The sequence below is a fragment of the Protopterus annectens genome, chromosome 1.part0 (genome assembly GCF_019279795.1).
Source record: "Protopterus annectens isolate FY-2018-M chromosome 1.part0, PAN1.0, whole genome shotgun sequence".
Lineage (NCBI taxonomy): Eukaryota > Metazoa > Chordata > Ceratodontiformes > Protopteridae > Protopterus > Protopterus annectens.
The window spans coordinates 737,192,116-737,209,056 of NC_056725.1; the positions used below are offsets into that span (position 1 = coordinate 737,192,116).

Genomic DNA, 16,941 nt, shown 5'->3' on the forward strand with positions numbered 1-16,941 from the left:
ACTCTGTCCGAGGTGAAACCCCCACTGCTGGAAGCTTGGCAGTATTTAGCATCCACCTGTGAAAATACATAGACCTCAGATCTTCGGCAGATGCCGGAAGTCATAAAATAATTACATTCCTTCTCATTTTAAGACTAGTAATTATTTTGCCCTAGAGACAATACAGAAAGCTCCCTAGTTTTAGAGAGTGTGTCTTCTTGCTGCATTGAAACTGAAAGATACCATTTTTATGGCATAAAAATAAAGTAATTTAATTTCAGTTATTTTTCTGAAGTTAACCTCCTGTATTCCAGTTTCCACTGTTAAAATATATATTTAAACAGTTACAATAGTGCATGCACATTTCTGTTCTATTCCAGTAGGGCACACTGTGGTTACATTTCAAAAGCACTTTGCAAAAACCTTTTCAACCCACACTTCTGTATCCGCAGTTTGATATAGACATGATATACAGTCCTACTGCATTTGTAACACAAACATCTTATATAAATCATGTTGATATTCAAAGATGACATATAATTATTTACAAAATTCCAGATAGCTGGGCTGACAGTATCCCCCAGTGTCATAGGATGCACATTAGCTTTTCCTGCCCTTAGGCTCATATGACTCCTTATAAAATTTGAACATGCTGGGACAAAATAACAAATGAATAAATACATTAAAACGTATTTTAAAAAAGCTGTAGGCTCTGTATATTAAACTTGTATAATATGGGATCAGGCTGTGTATAAATAATGATGTTTTTGTCCCCATTGCTGCTTTATTAAGGTATACATTAGTGCCTTAGTTTAGTATTCGTGCTGCCTGGCATGACTGAAATGAAAATCAGTTGAAAACTCTCAAGATGGTATAGCAACTGGCTCTCTATCAGTCTGCCTCAAAGAGAAGTTTTCTACTTCACTTGATGCGGAAATGTCAAACTTTCCTGAAAGAGTTCCTTGTGTTATAACTCTATGGCAAAATAAAGGATAACTATAAACATTACTAGACTACTAGATTTCTAGACATTACCAGCCTAACCCAATATACATACAACTCTAGTAGGTAAATTATGCAATAAAAACAACTTCCTTATCCTATATGAATAAACTTTCTAAACCTAACCCACCCAGATTATATATACTTCTCAATAACCTTTAGAACAACACTAACTAAACCTAACCTAACTTGCTATACTTACCATTATAATGCTTTGGTTCTAACTCCCTATCCTAACCATTCTAATGCCTTGTTTTTAACTCTTCTATAGCATCCTGTTATCCTAGCCTTTTTATGGATATGTTTTTAAACCTTCTACATCTAATTTCCAATAACTCCCCTTCTTAACTAACCACCTTTTTCTTCTCCTGGTTGTCATTCATGACATCAATCTAGGTATCATGTCATTCTATACACTCAAATGCTGTGCAATGATTTCTGTACATATTTCATACTATAAACCTACAATGATCTTAAACTTCAATGTAACCATGTATATAAATAATCACCTTTTAAAACTTTCAATGTAACCATGGATATTGTCATCTTTTTGTACAAGTGGAACTTTTCTCCCTGGGCCTCTGCTGAAAATGGACATGTATCCAGTCGGACTCTCCTGGTTAACAAATGTAAAATAAAATAAATAAAAATAAATAAATTACTTTTACTCATTCCAAATTGCATTCCTTTCTTATGAGAGGTTTCTTTTCTGTCATATATTAAAACATGGCTTTGCTCTTTTTTGAATTTGTGTGGCATTTCTGTGCCATTCGGTGTTCTCAGTACACAACATGCTATTTCTGCATGAAGTATTACAACAGTTTCTTTAGAAACTTGTATACCTGGCTCCTACATCTTATTGCCCATTACATTTAGGCCATTTTCCCTAGCGGTAGCATGATGTATGGAAAAATCAAACAAAACAACTTCTGGGTTAGGAGCCTCCTCAGATTCAAAGCAGAATGAGGCTCGCCACAGCACGAAATACGCCAAGAAAACAATTTATTAACTGCAGTAACCAAAGTAAGCACTTTCACATTTCACAATGCTTCATCAGACTTTTTACAACTGCTAACAACTGAATTCTCATTTAAATAAAAACATGATGCACCTTCTACTCAATCAATCAATCAATCACATCATCATGAGACCATTTTCATTCTAAAAGCAACAGTCACATAATAGCAACATCATATATATACTATTATTTAAATATATAAAAAACATAAGTATATGATGATATATCAAAACACATAGAAATCTATATATGTATATGTATACAAATTATGTGAAATGTACATAAAATATACCTATATACACGTATATAAATACGTATCAAAAAATACATATAAAGAATTTTTCACATATTTATATATATATATATATATATATATATATATATATATATATATATTTATATATATATATGTGAAACTACTATAATCCTAATGGACATAGGGGCGTGCTGCTAAAAATGGTTTTAAAGTTACTCTTTCATTTAAACCATGTCCCCTATAACTTTGTAATCTGATTATCCATCTATTTTCACGTTCCTCAGTGTAATTCTTTACATCTCCCAGTCTATTTGTTACACCAATCAATTCTAAAACACTGAATTTGAATTTATGTGTCATGCCTTTATCACATAAGTTATAGTAGTTTCGTATATATATAAATATGTGAAAAATTCTTTATATGTATTTTTTGGTACGTATTTATATACGTGTATATAGGTATATTTTATGTACATTTCACATAATTTGTATACATATACATATATAGATTTCTATGTGTTTTGATATATCGTCATATACTTATGTTTTTTATGTTTTTTATGTTTTTTATATATTTAAATAATAGTATATATATGATGTTGCTATTATGTGACTGTTGCTTTAGAATGAAAATGGTTTCATGATGATGTGATTGATTGATTGAGTAGAAGGTGCATCATGTTTTTATTTACATGAGAATTGAGTTGTTAGCAGTTGTAAAAAGTCTGATGAAGCGTTGTAAAACCTGAAAGCGCTTACTTTGGTTACTGCAGCTAATAAATTGTTTTCTTGGTGTATTTCGTGCTGTGGCGAGCCTCATTCTGTTTGTTTTTAAGAAAGTAGCATGATGTATGTCACAAAAAGCAGCTGAGGGGAAACCATGGATTAATAATGAACAAGCTTTTGCAATAGTTCATTCTTCATTCAACGTGAAGAACTGATCACTGTCAAAGTTTGCTGTTCACTATTATCATAAAGTGTTACTCCATGTTTTCCTTGAGTCGTTTGTAAAGCTTTTTGTACCTGTTTCAGTATTTTTCTGCTGGAGCTTTACTTGCTTGCTGTGATGTATGTAGCCCTGACTTCTTGGAGCTATGGACCTGTTGAATCTTTAGAAATTTAGGCTTATATAGCTATTTGTCACTAAACGGTATCACATTCTTTATATTTCAGAAACAAGCCAGTCCCATTGTCACATTGGCTTACAGATTGACTGAATGGAAAGAACATACTTTGAGTGAAGATTTTTTTTTTCTGTTTCATAAAAGCAACTCATCACTCTGAAGCTGAAATGAAAATGACCCATGTGAGTCTCTTAAAAGGAAGACAAAATACACAAATCTAAGGGAGTTACTGATTTAACATGTACAGTTGCTATCTTATTCTGTTATCCTACAACTGTCCTTACACAAAACAAAGACTAAAGAGCATTCAACCTGCATGGCATTCACTCAGTAAGACAAGTCAGCAAGATATCAAAAGACACACAGACATGATACTCTTAGTCACTAATCACAGGTGAAACATTTGAGGCTCACTAACAGTTTACTATGAAGAAACACCCAAAATACTATCTAACATAAAATAAGAAAACATCACACCAGCAGCAACCCAAGCATGAATAAACCCAATAAAAGCAAATAGTAATAGTGGAGGAACAATTGGAAATAAATGCTTGAGTATGGACTGGATTATCAAAATATGCTGTATCTTTTTTAACTGTTGCTGAGAACCATGTAGTTACACTTATGACTATGATAAATCACTCTCTAGTTTTAATATACTCACTATAAAGTCACCAGGCTCTAACAAAGGTGAAATGCACTAACTAGATAAGTGTGAAAGTATCCCAGTATATGTAAAGCAAAGCTGAGTGGTGAAGAATCAGAAAACAACCAGTGGAAGGGTTGAGGGTGGAGTTGTGCGTATTGAAAAGTAACTACAGACAAGAGCTATTCAGTCATAGTTAATTTATTAAAACTGAATCTCAGTGTTCCTAAGATGGAATAGTAGTAAAAGAAACAATTTTTGCTGAGACTTTCATGAAAATTTGTACATAGCAAAAAAAAAACACACTAATAAATATTTTGCCTTCAAGAACAGCAGTGGCTGTCAAGTTAGATATTAAATTAAGGTGTCGTTGTTCACAAACTCCTAACAGATATTAGCATTTTTCTAAATTATTAAAGAAAGTGTTTGTACCTTACCTGACATTAGACAGATTTAACACTTTAGCACTGGATTTAGTAACAGTCTTGATACGTATTGCAGATATACTCTTTCTTTAATTTGCTGAATTTCACAGAGTGGTGTTTTTAGATAGACTTGTCATTGTAGACTCACGTTACTCCATTTTCCAGTTATGTGTAGATTTATTGTATTTCTTCAAGAAATCATATATTTTAATAGTAGTGTCAAAGTGACCTTGAACTGGTCTAGATGAAGTTGGAAGCCTTAATATCCTTGCTGTTCAAATGTTTTACCTGTGGTTAGCATTCTTTCCTTCTGAGTATCCTAACAAAACCAAAGTTTTCCCTTTTACTGAATACTAAGTACAGGAAAAATAACCACAAGAGTCTGGCAAACTGCCCTGAATCCATTTTTTTTCTCAGTAAAATAAATAAATTCAATTGATAGGCATGAGTCTGTGTAGAGTTGTTTTACGTTCTAGTGCATTGTGTGTTCTTCATCCATCCATCAATCCACAACCCCTTTTTTCATGTTTGCATATGGGGTCGGGGTATCACTTCAACAGTGACAATCATCTAGAGTCAAGGTCCACACTGTCAGGTGGCTAGTCCTGCTGCAGTTGTTCTTCTATACCATGCACTCACACATATGGTCAGTTTAGAGTGTCCAATCTACCCAAAGCATGTTTTTGGAATGTGGGAGGAAACCAAAGCACCTAGAGGAAACCCACACAAATGCAAGAAGGACATGCAGACTCTGCACGGAAGGCACTCCAGCCAAGAATCGAAACAGGTAACCTTTTGCTGAGATGTGACAAGTCTTTTCCAGGCAAAGATTGAAGAAATAAGTACTGTTTGGTACTTTCTCTAATTCTGAATGTTTTACTAAATTTAAATTGTTAGCTGGAGTTTTGTCCATGACTAATGGCACTTTCAGAACGTCACCACCTGATGCACCTGTGGGAGACAGATTCTTTCTAAGTGTTGGTGAAGAGCTTGATGTTACCAGTAGTCAGCAAAAGAAACAACTGAGGATGAGTAGAAATCTTAGAGCTTTTCACTGACAATTGCAATCCACCAATGTCTGCCTCCTTCCTCAACAGGCATACATTCCACTATCTTAACATCCTTGTTACAACTTAGAAAAAAGAACAAGAAGTCCCTAAAGTTCCATTATAAACATCTAAAATGGAAGATATGAAGGACGTGCTATTAAGGGAGATCACAGATAGAGAACAAAAGACCTTAGAAAACAAGAAATCCTGACATAAACATGAGATTTCTAGTACTGGTCAGGCACAGGTACGTCTGCCCTTAGCCCCTGTTTGTGCTTCTGCATTTGCTCCATCTGCTATGGCCTTTTTGAAGCAACAGTGGTATTGTCATATCTCAAAAAAAAAAAAAAAAGTCTCTGAAGCTAGATGGTGATCACTAGGTGGTCCTGTACTGTATTTATGTGCAACTGTAAGTCCTGGAACTGCAAAAATAGAAACAGTGAAACTAGAGGTGAACATCAAATGTAGACAAAGTACTGTTCTCCCTTAATGTTGTTTTTTCAGGAGGAAATCTGCCTTACACCTCCTACCCCAACATTCCTTCTACTTGTATATACTAACACTGCGCTTGTCAGTTCTTAGAGAAAAGGGAATATTTTGAAACACAGTTATCTATATTTAAAACATGCAAACCCAATTCCTGCATAGTGTCACTGTTCCAAGACTTGCAATTCCAAATCACAGAATTCAAAATATTTACGCCTGAAGTATCTGCATAGGATTTTGGCCTTCCTGTAGAGGATCAGTGAGGGAGTTTCCTTAATTAACTGCTGTAGATTGCCATGTTACCACTGACTGAAGCTGCTTTTTCTGTGGGTTTTGCATCTTCTCTCACCAACTGACAGCTGCTCCTCTTGGGCAGACTGTCTACTTTGCAGGCACCTGAAACCTAGGAGTCCAAGTTTTTGATGTTAACAGTACAGATGTCTGCTACTCTCCTTCAATGATTTCACTTCAGGGGTTCACTGAAGAACATCTGAGAGAAACATAGAGGGCGACCCCTGCCTGTTGCCTTATCCCTTCCTCTTCCACTTCAAAGATATTCACCCAAAAATAAGTAAAACAGAATACTCTGTAGTAGGATTCTCAGGCTTTGATTTGGGAGAAGAGGATCTGGTGTAGCTGAACCAGATACAGTGTCCACACTTCTATGACCCAGATGACATTATCTTCTCATTCTGACATCCCCTTTGTCAATACCATTAATGTGATGTGAGAACATTTTAATGAAATGTGAATGAGGTTTCTGCAGTCCACAGAGGATATCATAAACAGTTCAGTATAGCACAACCAAAGTCTTCTGGTGTCCCTCCTGTAACAGGTGTATTTCAAGATGTTTTATTAATGTCTCCTTGGAGCCCAGTTCTCACCCTCTACAGCAAAGAAGCCAGGTGAATTTGATGACATATAAGCCCAATACAAGTACTGGTATAAGATGCAGATGATTGGTTAGATATACATGCTTCAGACTGAAGATGTAGTTGAGGTTGGTTATTTGAAGGAGAAAGTGGTCCAACCTTCTCAAACATCAGATGATATAGAAAAGATGCTACTGAGTATGTTTCAATGGAATGGATGTCTGTTCTTGTACATTTGTAGACTCCATCTTCCTTCCAGGAACAGTCAAATTACAGTTGTTGAAAAAAGATTTGCACAGGGCTAATATGTTTGGTTGCACTTCTATGGAAATCTTTAAAAATTAAAATAAAGTGGCAAGACCAACCAGTCTGTTAAGCAACTTTTCTACACTTCCATCTTTAGATACTCTTGGAACTTACATGTTTTTAGTAGACAAGGAAATCTGGACCAAAACAAGTAAAAAGCTAAGAAAAAGCAGCAAGATGAATAGGACAAGAGGGAGACCTCCCAGAGCAAATGGCGGAGGCCGTAGATCATTGGCAGATACCCTTCAGCAAATGGTGGAATTACTCAGCTGTCACTGTCACCCCTCTTCTCCATTCCTCAAGCCTTTCTGTGTAGCAGCATCTCATACTTTTGGGAAAAAAAATATTCTATCTGACATTGGAAAATAGTTTAGGGAAGTTGCAGTCTTTTATTATACAACAGAGTTTGAACAGTTTTATCTCTTTCATAGAATGCCTTCTGTACCAAAGATTAAGCTTTCTCCAGCAGCTTCTAGACTCCAAGGCAGCAGGTTGCCAGTGTCGTAGAGAATGAACATTTCTACCCATGTTCTCCTTCCTGTTGTTCACGAAAACCACAGGAAGCTTACCTTAGATATGTCTAGCTTCAGATAATTAATACCAGTAAAGAGATTAAAGATTATCAGTTTACGGTCCTTCATTCCCTTCCTGCAAAAAACATGCTTTCCTGTGTCATCCTGGGCATTAAAAGCACTTACCTGCACATTGAAATTCAAAAATCTGGCAAGGAATATTTAAATTTGCAACAAGAAGCTTGCATTTTTAGTTCATTTCCTAGTGCTTAGGCTTCTCTACTTTGTCTGTAATATTTGCCAGAAGCATGGCTGTAGTTTTTGTACATGTAAGGATAAAAGCCATCCACTTCTACCCTTCCCTGGATGACTGGCTGATCCAAACATACTCCATGAAGGACCTGCAGAGGGCGCCTAAGTAGATTACACATTGCTTCTTGGACTGAAGTATATTGCTAAATGTTTACATATCTGTTCAGCAGCTATGGCAACAACCGAATCCAATCCTCTGGCAGTTGGCCTAGAGGATTAAGGAGCTTGTAATGCACCATTTACTGTGGTCCATTGGTGCAGGGTTTGATTCCCTCAGCCTTCGTTGCCTAACTGTGTGACTCTGAGCAGGTCTATATTAAACCAGCAAACGCTTAAAAAAGCTAATACTGATCGATCAACCCTAGTTCAGCGAACACTGAAAATGCCGAACAGCGATTTTTTTTCCCAAGGAAAAAAATCGCTGTTCCACAAAAAAAAAACAACTTAAAACAGTATTTAATGTGGGGAGCGAAGCCCCTCTACTTAAACATACCAACTCCGAGATCGCACCACAGTGGAGGAAATGGCAAACTCCTGAAAGCCGCCCAGTGATTTTTTTCCCTGAGAAAAGAAATCATTGTTCCGGGTGTTTGGGATTTTTAGTGTTCGCTCGATGAATCAGCGTTCGCTTTTTTAAGCATTCGCTGATTCAATATAGACCCACTCTGAGCAAGTGACTTATCCACACACCACTCTCAGGCTGGGTGTAAAAAAGGTTCATGTAGATCACTGCTCTACCCCAGAAAACAAATCCAAATAAATGAATGTAAAGACTTTCCTGGGTACCATCCTAACTAGGTACTAAAGCATGAGGAGCATCTCTTACCTTGGACAAAAGCCTGGTCATGAATCATACAAAAACCTCTCTTAACAGACCAAACATTTTTGAAGGTCTTAGGATTCCTGTTAGCCTCCCATCCTGATGGTCCACTCTGCGTAGCTGTTATGAGGAAGACCCATTGATACCTGCAACACCTATGGAATTAACATAGTCATTTTTTAGAACAAATTATTTCACTTATCCCCTCAATGAAGAGGATACTTTGTGGTGGATAATAAGGTTCAGGATAATCTAGGCCTTCACTTCACTCTGCATAGCCAAGTTAGAAGCTCACAATGGAGGCCTCGAGATATGCTTGAGAGGCCAAAATGCTTCAGCTCAAAGTGTGTGTCAGGTGTCAAAAAAATCAACAGAAGACATGTAAATATGAAAGATGTGATGGTTAATATCTATGCTTCTCAGACCTTAAAGTCAGTGCTCAGTCCAGGGCCATCTCAAAAGGCAACACTATCTAGACTATCCATGAATCTTTAGAACTTGGTTATTTGTTTGGGCATTCATCTGCAGGCTATCTATATCCCCAGTCATCAGACACTAGTGGAAGGCCACTTCTACAGACAGATTAGAACCTTGTATGAATGAAAAATGTATGTATGTATGTATGTATGCATGTATGAACATTCCTACATGTCATATAGAAGTGAGTCACACCAGGCACAAAGCGATTTGCATCACTTGCCAGCCAGCCTTTTTCTTCCCCTGTCCCTTGTCTAGTTGTTATCAACACCAGTGCTTTTTATCCTTTTGAAACAGGGCCTTCTTCATGCTTCTTATCACTCACTTGAAGGGTCCTGATAAGGGCATAACATTAAAAGTGACGGCTCATCTTCATCCTGATAAAGGCATGACTTTAAAACCTCATCCTAATAGTGCCAAACTGACCAAGACAGGTGTGGCTCTCCCAACTAGTATACATGGCTATGAATGTTTCAGTAAGTAACTCTAGCAGTTCACTGTACCCTTCTAACCTAGCTTAAAGACACTCTCATACAGCCCAGGCTCAAGGGTCTCAACCTCAAGGCCTGACAAATATAGCTACCTGTACTCTCCTCGGGTGGTGCGTATACTTCAAGAGGCTAAAAGTTCCAGAACTAGGAGGTGGCAACAATTTTGTTGTGATGTGGTAGGAAGTATATAGATCCAGAAGTATCTCGTAGTCTTCAAGTCCTAGAGTATCTTTTAGCGCTCTTTGATCAGGACACAGATTACTCCTTATTGGATGCACTTTTTAGTGAGCTCTGCTTTTTGAGTTTGGACTGTTGTTTTTCATTAATTCAGCTATGAAAATCTTCTTAAGGGGAAGACTTAACTCGGACCTTTCAGAACACCCATTTCCACCCTGGGATCTTAAGTTTGTTGCTGAGAAACTTACACTTTCTTCTTTGGTACCTGTAAGCTCTGTTGTCAAGTTTTTATCTTGGAAGGATGTTTTCTTAGTTCATTTCACTTTAGTCAGAAACATTTCAGAATTACAGGTCCTGAGACATAAGGGGCATTAAGTATTTGTCCATAAATATTGGGTGGCAGTTAGATCAATCCCTCATTTGTTCCAGAGGTTGTTGCATAACTTTCTCACAATCAATCAATGCACGTTTTCTATTTTATACCTCAGAAAGGATCATATGTACAACTGATGCATACAGGCACCTCATTTTGAATATATTACTAACACTCTTGAACTGTAAAATTAAGCTGACCAGCTGTTTGTCTCTGTCATGTCAGGGAAATGGGATAAATCAATATTTAAACAGACTCTGAAATGGATAGCAAATTGAATACCATCTATAATGTTATCCATATGTCATCTTTTGCTGGACAGATCAGGGTATTTTCATTAAAGGAATTTGCAACCACTGTAGCCTTTTTTAAAAATGACTCATCTTAAAGGACATACGAGTTTCCATATGGATTTCAAACCACAACTGCTCAAAGAGTACAGGTGGGGTCAGTGGCTTTGCTTCTGCTATATTAAAAGGCAAGCTGCAGTTCTCCACTCACATCTGTGATGAATTTTACCTGCTCATTAAGCTGTGCTGCAACAGTGAACCTCATGAGGAACATCATACTGTTGTCTGAAGGTACTTACTATATCGACAGATGTTCAGAGCATAGGGTCACTATAGGGTCACTGCTGCATTTGACAATCTCACTCTTCTTTCCTCCTTTTTCCTATACAAACCTATGTTGGGGCTGCACAGTATCTACTGTATTGTTTTCTGAGGTAGTCAACACTGTGATCTATATTTTGTTTGCAGTCAATGTTTTTAGGTCTCTTTTGGAGGTGGTGTGTGTGTGTGTGTGTGTGTGTGTGTGTGTGTGTGTGTGTGTGTGTGTGTGTGTGCTCGTGTGTGCGCGTGTGTGCGTGTGCCCATGTGCGTGCACGTGTGTGTGTGTGTGTGTGTGTGTGTGTGTGTGTGTGTGTGTGTGTGTGTGTGTGTGTGTGTGTGTGTGTGCATGTGTGTATGTTGGTGTGCACAAAAGCACGTCTGCATGTGTGTTTGGGATAGTTTAGGTGATGTGCTACTGTTGTATTTATTTAACATCATCCCTAGAGGCATTTTAGGTACCTCAGTCATATAGGAGGAAGATATGGTTGGTTACAGTCACAATTTGTGGTAACCTAATGCTCTATAAATGCATCGAAAGTGGTGTGAGTTATGTTGTCCTTTGCAACAGAATCCCCTAATTTTACCCTTATGCTTTCAGTAGGGGATGGGGCTTCCAAGTGTTCTAGAAGTCTGGGTGGAGGGCTGATTTCAACCTGTGGTGAGGTCTTACTCATTTAAGTGAGCCAATTAGATGAACAGCTACAGCCATAATGAGTACCATCACACAACTTTAGTTTACTTACTCCCCCAGGCACATCATAAATTCTCAAGATGTTTCTTAATATTCCCCATAATTTCTGGTTTGTGTTTTAACAGCTGTCTTAAGTAAGAATAGCTTTACCTCTACTGTATTTAAAATCAAGCTGTAGTATTCCACCCACATCCATGATGAGGGAGTTTTACACACTCAGTAAACTTTCACTAATTTTGAATGCGCTGCAACAGGGATCCTTATGATGAGCATTGCACTGCTGTGTGAAGCTACATACTGTAACCATCCATTTTCAGAGCACAGGATCATCATTGCATTAGCTGCTCCCAGCCTTTTTCCCAGGCTTATTTTGGGTTGTATAGTACCTTGTATTTAAGAATAGTGTAGTCTGCTGTTGGTACTTGAGGTGGCAGTTTCCATTTTATTTTGCTTACTGCTGTGTCATTATCTCTTTAGAGTGTGATGTCAGATGATAATTCAAGTTCCATACCTTGTAATTCATTTATGAAGACAAACCCTTCTTGCACATGGTGTTCTTGGTGGCAGATTTCTTTGAGTAATGTCATGTACTATTCCTGTTAGCTGCTGAAGATGCATTCCAGAGACTTCCAACCATATTTATTCAAAGGAAAATCAATGCCTTCAGAAGTAAATGCAAGATATTTTTGAATGTTTTCAGCTAACATGAGATAACATTGTCTTCTCAAAATCTGGTTAAACGCAACCTTTTCCTTAGAAAGTGTTTCACAGAGCTCTTTAGATGAGCTGTCAGCACAGAGTCCTACTGGCTAACTGTTCAGGGTACTAAAGATTAGCCAACATTTAGAGTTCACTGCAGTCACATCATTTTTGCATTGCTGTGTAGCCAATTACTGTGATTCACAGCTTCTTTCCTTAACAGTGGAAATGAAAACTGACCCATGTTGTACTGTACATTCCTACATGGTGAGGCATATGCATTGAATAGGCTGGCTGCTATACATTATGTTACTTTATGGTATTAGATGAAGGAATACTAGACATAAAAAGCTGCCATTCATGTCTCTTACTGACACTGGATACATGAACACTATAATGCTGTATTGAAACCTTGATCTATTTTAATTTCTGCTACATGTTATTAAATTACCCTTATACTCCATTCATCATTTGATAACAACTATAAGAAGGAAGAGCTGGGCATTGCCGATAAGGACAATGGTTGCATAGTACCCAGGAGGAGCAAGAAGTGGTTTACTGCAACATATACAGTACGGAAATTGAAAATTAAAAAATTACATGAGAAGAGTGAAGGAGAATTTGAGTCCTACTTTGTTATTTGCTCTACTGAATGTACATCCTCATTCAGCATCAGTATGTTTTGTATGTAGAACAGCTGTGCAGCCATAAAGAAAAATCGATAGACAGAGAGAGAGAGCAAGGGGCAGGAATGGGAGCTTAACATGTAAACAATAAGACTTTCATGGTTTATGCAGACTCAGGCATACTTGAGTGTTTTGTGGTAACATAGTGTGACTTGCTTCTGTTTGTTCTTATGTGTTTACTTGGTCAGCTTGCATTTACCAGACACATGGGTTAGATTATGAACATATGTTAAGCTACTTAAGCTTGAGCTTAAGAACTGCCATAGTCATGTTCTTTCTTTATGATAAACACATTATATGCATGTTACTGGATGGAGAGGCCTTGCCAGTAGTTGATTAACACACTTTTATGTAGCTATATGTATGAACCGCATAAATAAATAGTTTAAAAAATGGAAGTGATTTGCATTGATATTTACTTAAAAGTCTTGTTTCTTTTTATAGGTTTTGATAAAAAACGGGGTGATTTGGAAGGACTATCTGCAGTAAATACTAAAAAACCTTATTTACTTATCATGTCCACTCCACCTGAAAGAGCAGATCATCTTCAAAGCTCAAGAAGGAAACGAGGCCTTGACATTGGCTACTGCTTCGGGTATGTAATTATAGGCTATACTGTAGTTTCCAGCCCTTTTCTGGTTTACAATGTGTGTGTGTGTGTGTGTGTGTGTGTGTGTGTGTGTGTGTGTGTGTGTGTGTGTGTGTGTGTGTGTTTATACAAATACTTTTAAATGTACATATCCATTATGTATGCATTACATTTGGAACTAGATAGGTTTATAGATATATCTAAATAGTTATTTGCTTTTTATAGGAGGTGCAGTGTGCTTTTAATTTCCTAGATGACTAGTATGACCGTGTTTGATGAGAGACTGGACTTAGAAGTATTAGAATTCACAGAACTATATATTTAAGTTTATTTTATTATAGGACAGAGGATCAATAATAATAGCAAGCTAACCGTGACACCTCAACCATTCTCCATCTAGAAGCCGGAAGTTTGAGCTTGGTGGTTGACTGCCTTATCTGAGACCACTTTCTGAGCTACCCCAGCCTGAGACATCCCTTGACAGACATGATGTCCATCCATGCAGCACTGGACTTGCCTAAAATGAGACCATTTATGAGGAACCCAAATTAGAACTAATGTGGTCATAGGTTTGCTTATGAACAAGCAAGTCTTGGGTGGCTTTTTTATTAGAAGAGATGTTTATGAAGCATGATTTGGAACAGTTTCAGTCTGAAGTTGGTATTTGAACTACCTGATCTGGAATAACTGTATCTAAGAGCTTTATCAGTTTACCATTCCAAATGGAAACCATTATGGCCTGAGACCATTACTTGAACAAGTTAGTCTGGGCCAGTTTAATCTGAAATTGTTGCTTGAAGACCTTTATTCTTGACCATTTACAGTACTATTAGGTCTGAGACTAACTTCTTCAAACTGAAACAGTCTAGAATCATGTAATGTTCCAGGTGTCTAACATGGGAATCTAATTTCGACTTCTGGTCTGCTGAATAATATGTGATCCTGCAGGTGTTGATCTGAACCTCTCTTTAACATAAAACACTTGTGAAACCAGATCACTTTGATGCTTCCTTTTTGGTATTATGGGTTGCTTAACACCTAATATCATCTGATACAGGAAGGAGAAGAAATCCAGTGTCTGACATCTGAGTTAAGGGCACAATCTCCAACCATTTCAGCATCACTGAGATCTCACTACCCTGACAGACTACTCTCTCATCTATTGCTTTTCATTCTATTTTATCTTTTTTTACATGTAGGAATTTAGGTGAATTACCCATTTTACAGATACTTGTTTACAATAAGTGTACAAAAACAGTTACAAACACTAGACTGTTATGAAAATACATATAACGTTCTCTTTAAAGAAAACCTAGATAAAAATACAGCAACCAATCATGGTTAGCTGCAGGTATCACATAATCATTCTAAAATGACATAATTTTCATTAAATTACTTCTGATAAGGGGCTGGAGTGGACTGATATATACCCCAGTTAAGTAGTGAATGTGATAATGTGTCTTTTCATTGCCTGTCGAAATAAGAATTGTTAGATATGCTAATTCTTCAGGATCTGCAGTATACATATACCAGGCAACACTGTGCTTTTCTTACAACTTTTTCCTGCTTATTAGACTAATCTAACCATAACTCAAATCAACCTTGATATCTTTATATGCTTTTTGTGGTGGCCCTCCTTGTACAGACAGACAAAATCCCTTTCTGCCCCTTCTGACCCATTCATCTCTGTACTGGAAGGCACTATCAGCTATACTGCCAGACATGGTAAGAGCTGCGATAAGGCAAGTATCATCCTTGTGCAGCTTAGATTTCATACTTTTTCCATTTCTCATTGTTCTGCCCTCAAGCCCACTGTGCAATGATATAAATGTGGAAATCCATTCCTTCCACGGTTGCTGCTAGAGCTCTACCTCCCTGTTTCATGGAGTTGGATACCTTTACAAACTTTGATGTTATGACATTTGTATATAGTAGACTGAGATTCTGGAAACTGAAAATGTACGAGCTACCAAATAAGAGTCGGATAAAGGAAGACACTTTATTGAACAAGCCGCAGTCCACCACAATTAACGCTGTCAATACAATTACTGCGTTTTTGTATGAAACACTTCGTCAGATAAAAATATCTCACATTCAAATGCAGTTTAAATATTGTGACATCATGACAAAACCTAAATTCATTGGATGTTGCTAATAAATTACAAATCTAATGAAAAAACCCCAACATACCAATAAAACTAGTTAGAAAGACCTAAAAAACACCTTATATATAAAACTGAAGTTCTTTAAAAACAAGTGAAGTCTGAAAATACTTGTATATTATATATATAAATGAAAATCCTTTATAAAAACCTAACTTGATGTAAATATATTATGTCTCCCAGTGTAAAGTTAGCACCTTAAAAAACTTTAAAGTTTAGCTGATCTGAGTTTCAGAACGGGAATAATAGACAACATTCCATTTAATCCAGGATACCTATTAGCCTCCAAGATAATTTGCCAGTACAATTCTCTGTACTCCAGCCTGGTCTGCCACATTCCGCCCCTGATTTCTTTCGGGACCAACTCTAAAACATGGAAATTGTAACTGGCTTGTGTACAAAGCAATTTATGGTGAAATAAAGCATTTTTGGGATTAGCTTTATTTATTTCATAATAGTGTTCATAGATCCTGGTTTTAAATTTACGTTCGGTCTTCCCAACGAAAAATGAGCCACATGCTTTGCATGTGGCTAAATACACTAGACCCGAACTATTGCAGTTAGCATAAAAATTAGAGGCAATGTGTCTATTTCTACCTTTAATCATCACCGATGGTGCATTAGAAATATATCCACACTGAGAACACGCACCACATTTAAACGTACCATATTTGGATCTACCCTCCTTGGGTCCATGGGAATTCTTAAATTCAAACAACCTCTTAAAATTTAAATCTCGTCTATAGGTGAAATGTAGAGGGCCCAATACATTAGCATCAATATTGGAAAATTGTTGGAACCTTTCCCATTCACGCTGTACCACCCCCCTAATAATATTAGAATCTAAAATATATGCATCTTTGATATCATGAGCATTGTTGTACAGAGTGGTATTTATCGAAAGTGTATTCGTTGGCAAATCTTGTCCCAGTATAGGTGCAAACTTATTACCTCTCCCCAACTCTACCTCATGTGCTACCTCTGTTATTAAATCAAGTGGGTAACCCCTATTTCTAAACATCTCACTAACATTTTTACATTCATCGTTAAAATTCACATCGCTTGAAGTCATTCGACTTATCCTCACTAGTTGTCCCTTAACGAGGTTTCTCTTTTGAAAATAGGGGTGCCCACTGCTAAAATGGAGGCATGAGTTGGAGAAGGTCGGTTTCCTGTAA

At 37.1% G+C, this 16,941-nt stretch overlaps 1 protein-coding gene across 1 annotated transcript in view; it reads left to right on the forward strand.

Moving 5' to 3' along the window:
* The window catches only part of TGFB1 (transforming growth factor beta 1), a 210,032-nt gene that overhangs the window by 136,309 nt on the left and 56,782 nt on the right, over positions 1-16,941 (forward strand). Inside the window, exon 5 of the mRNA XM_044062705.1 lies at positions 13,457-13,607. Within this exon, the coding sequence (XP_043918640.1) occupies positions 13,457-13,607 (151 nt within the window). The remainder of the gene's footprint in view (positions 1-13,456; positions 13,608-16,941) is intronic.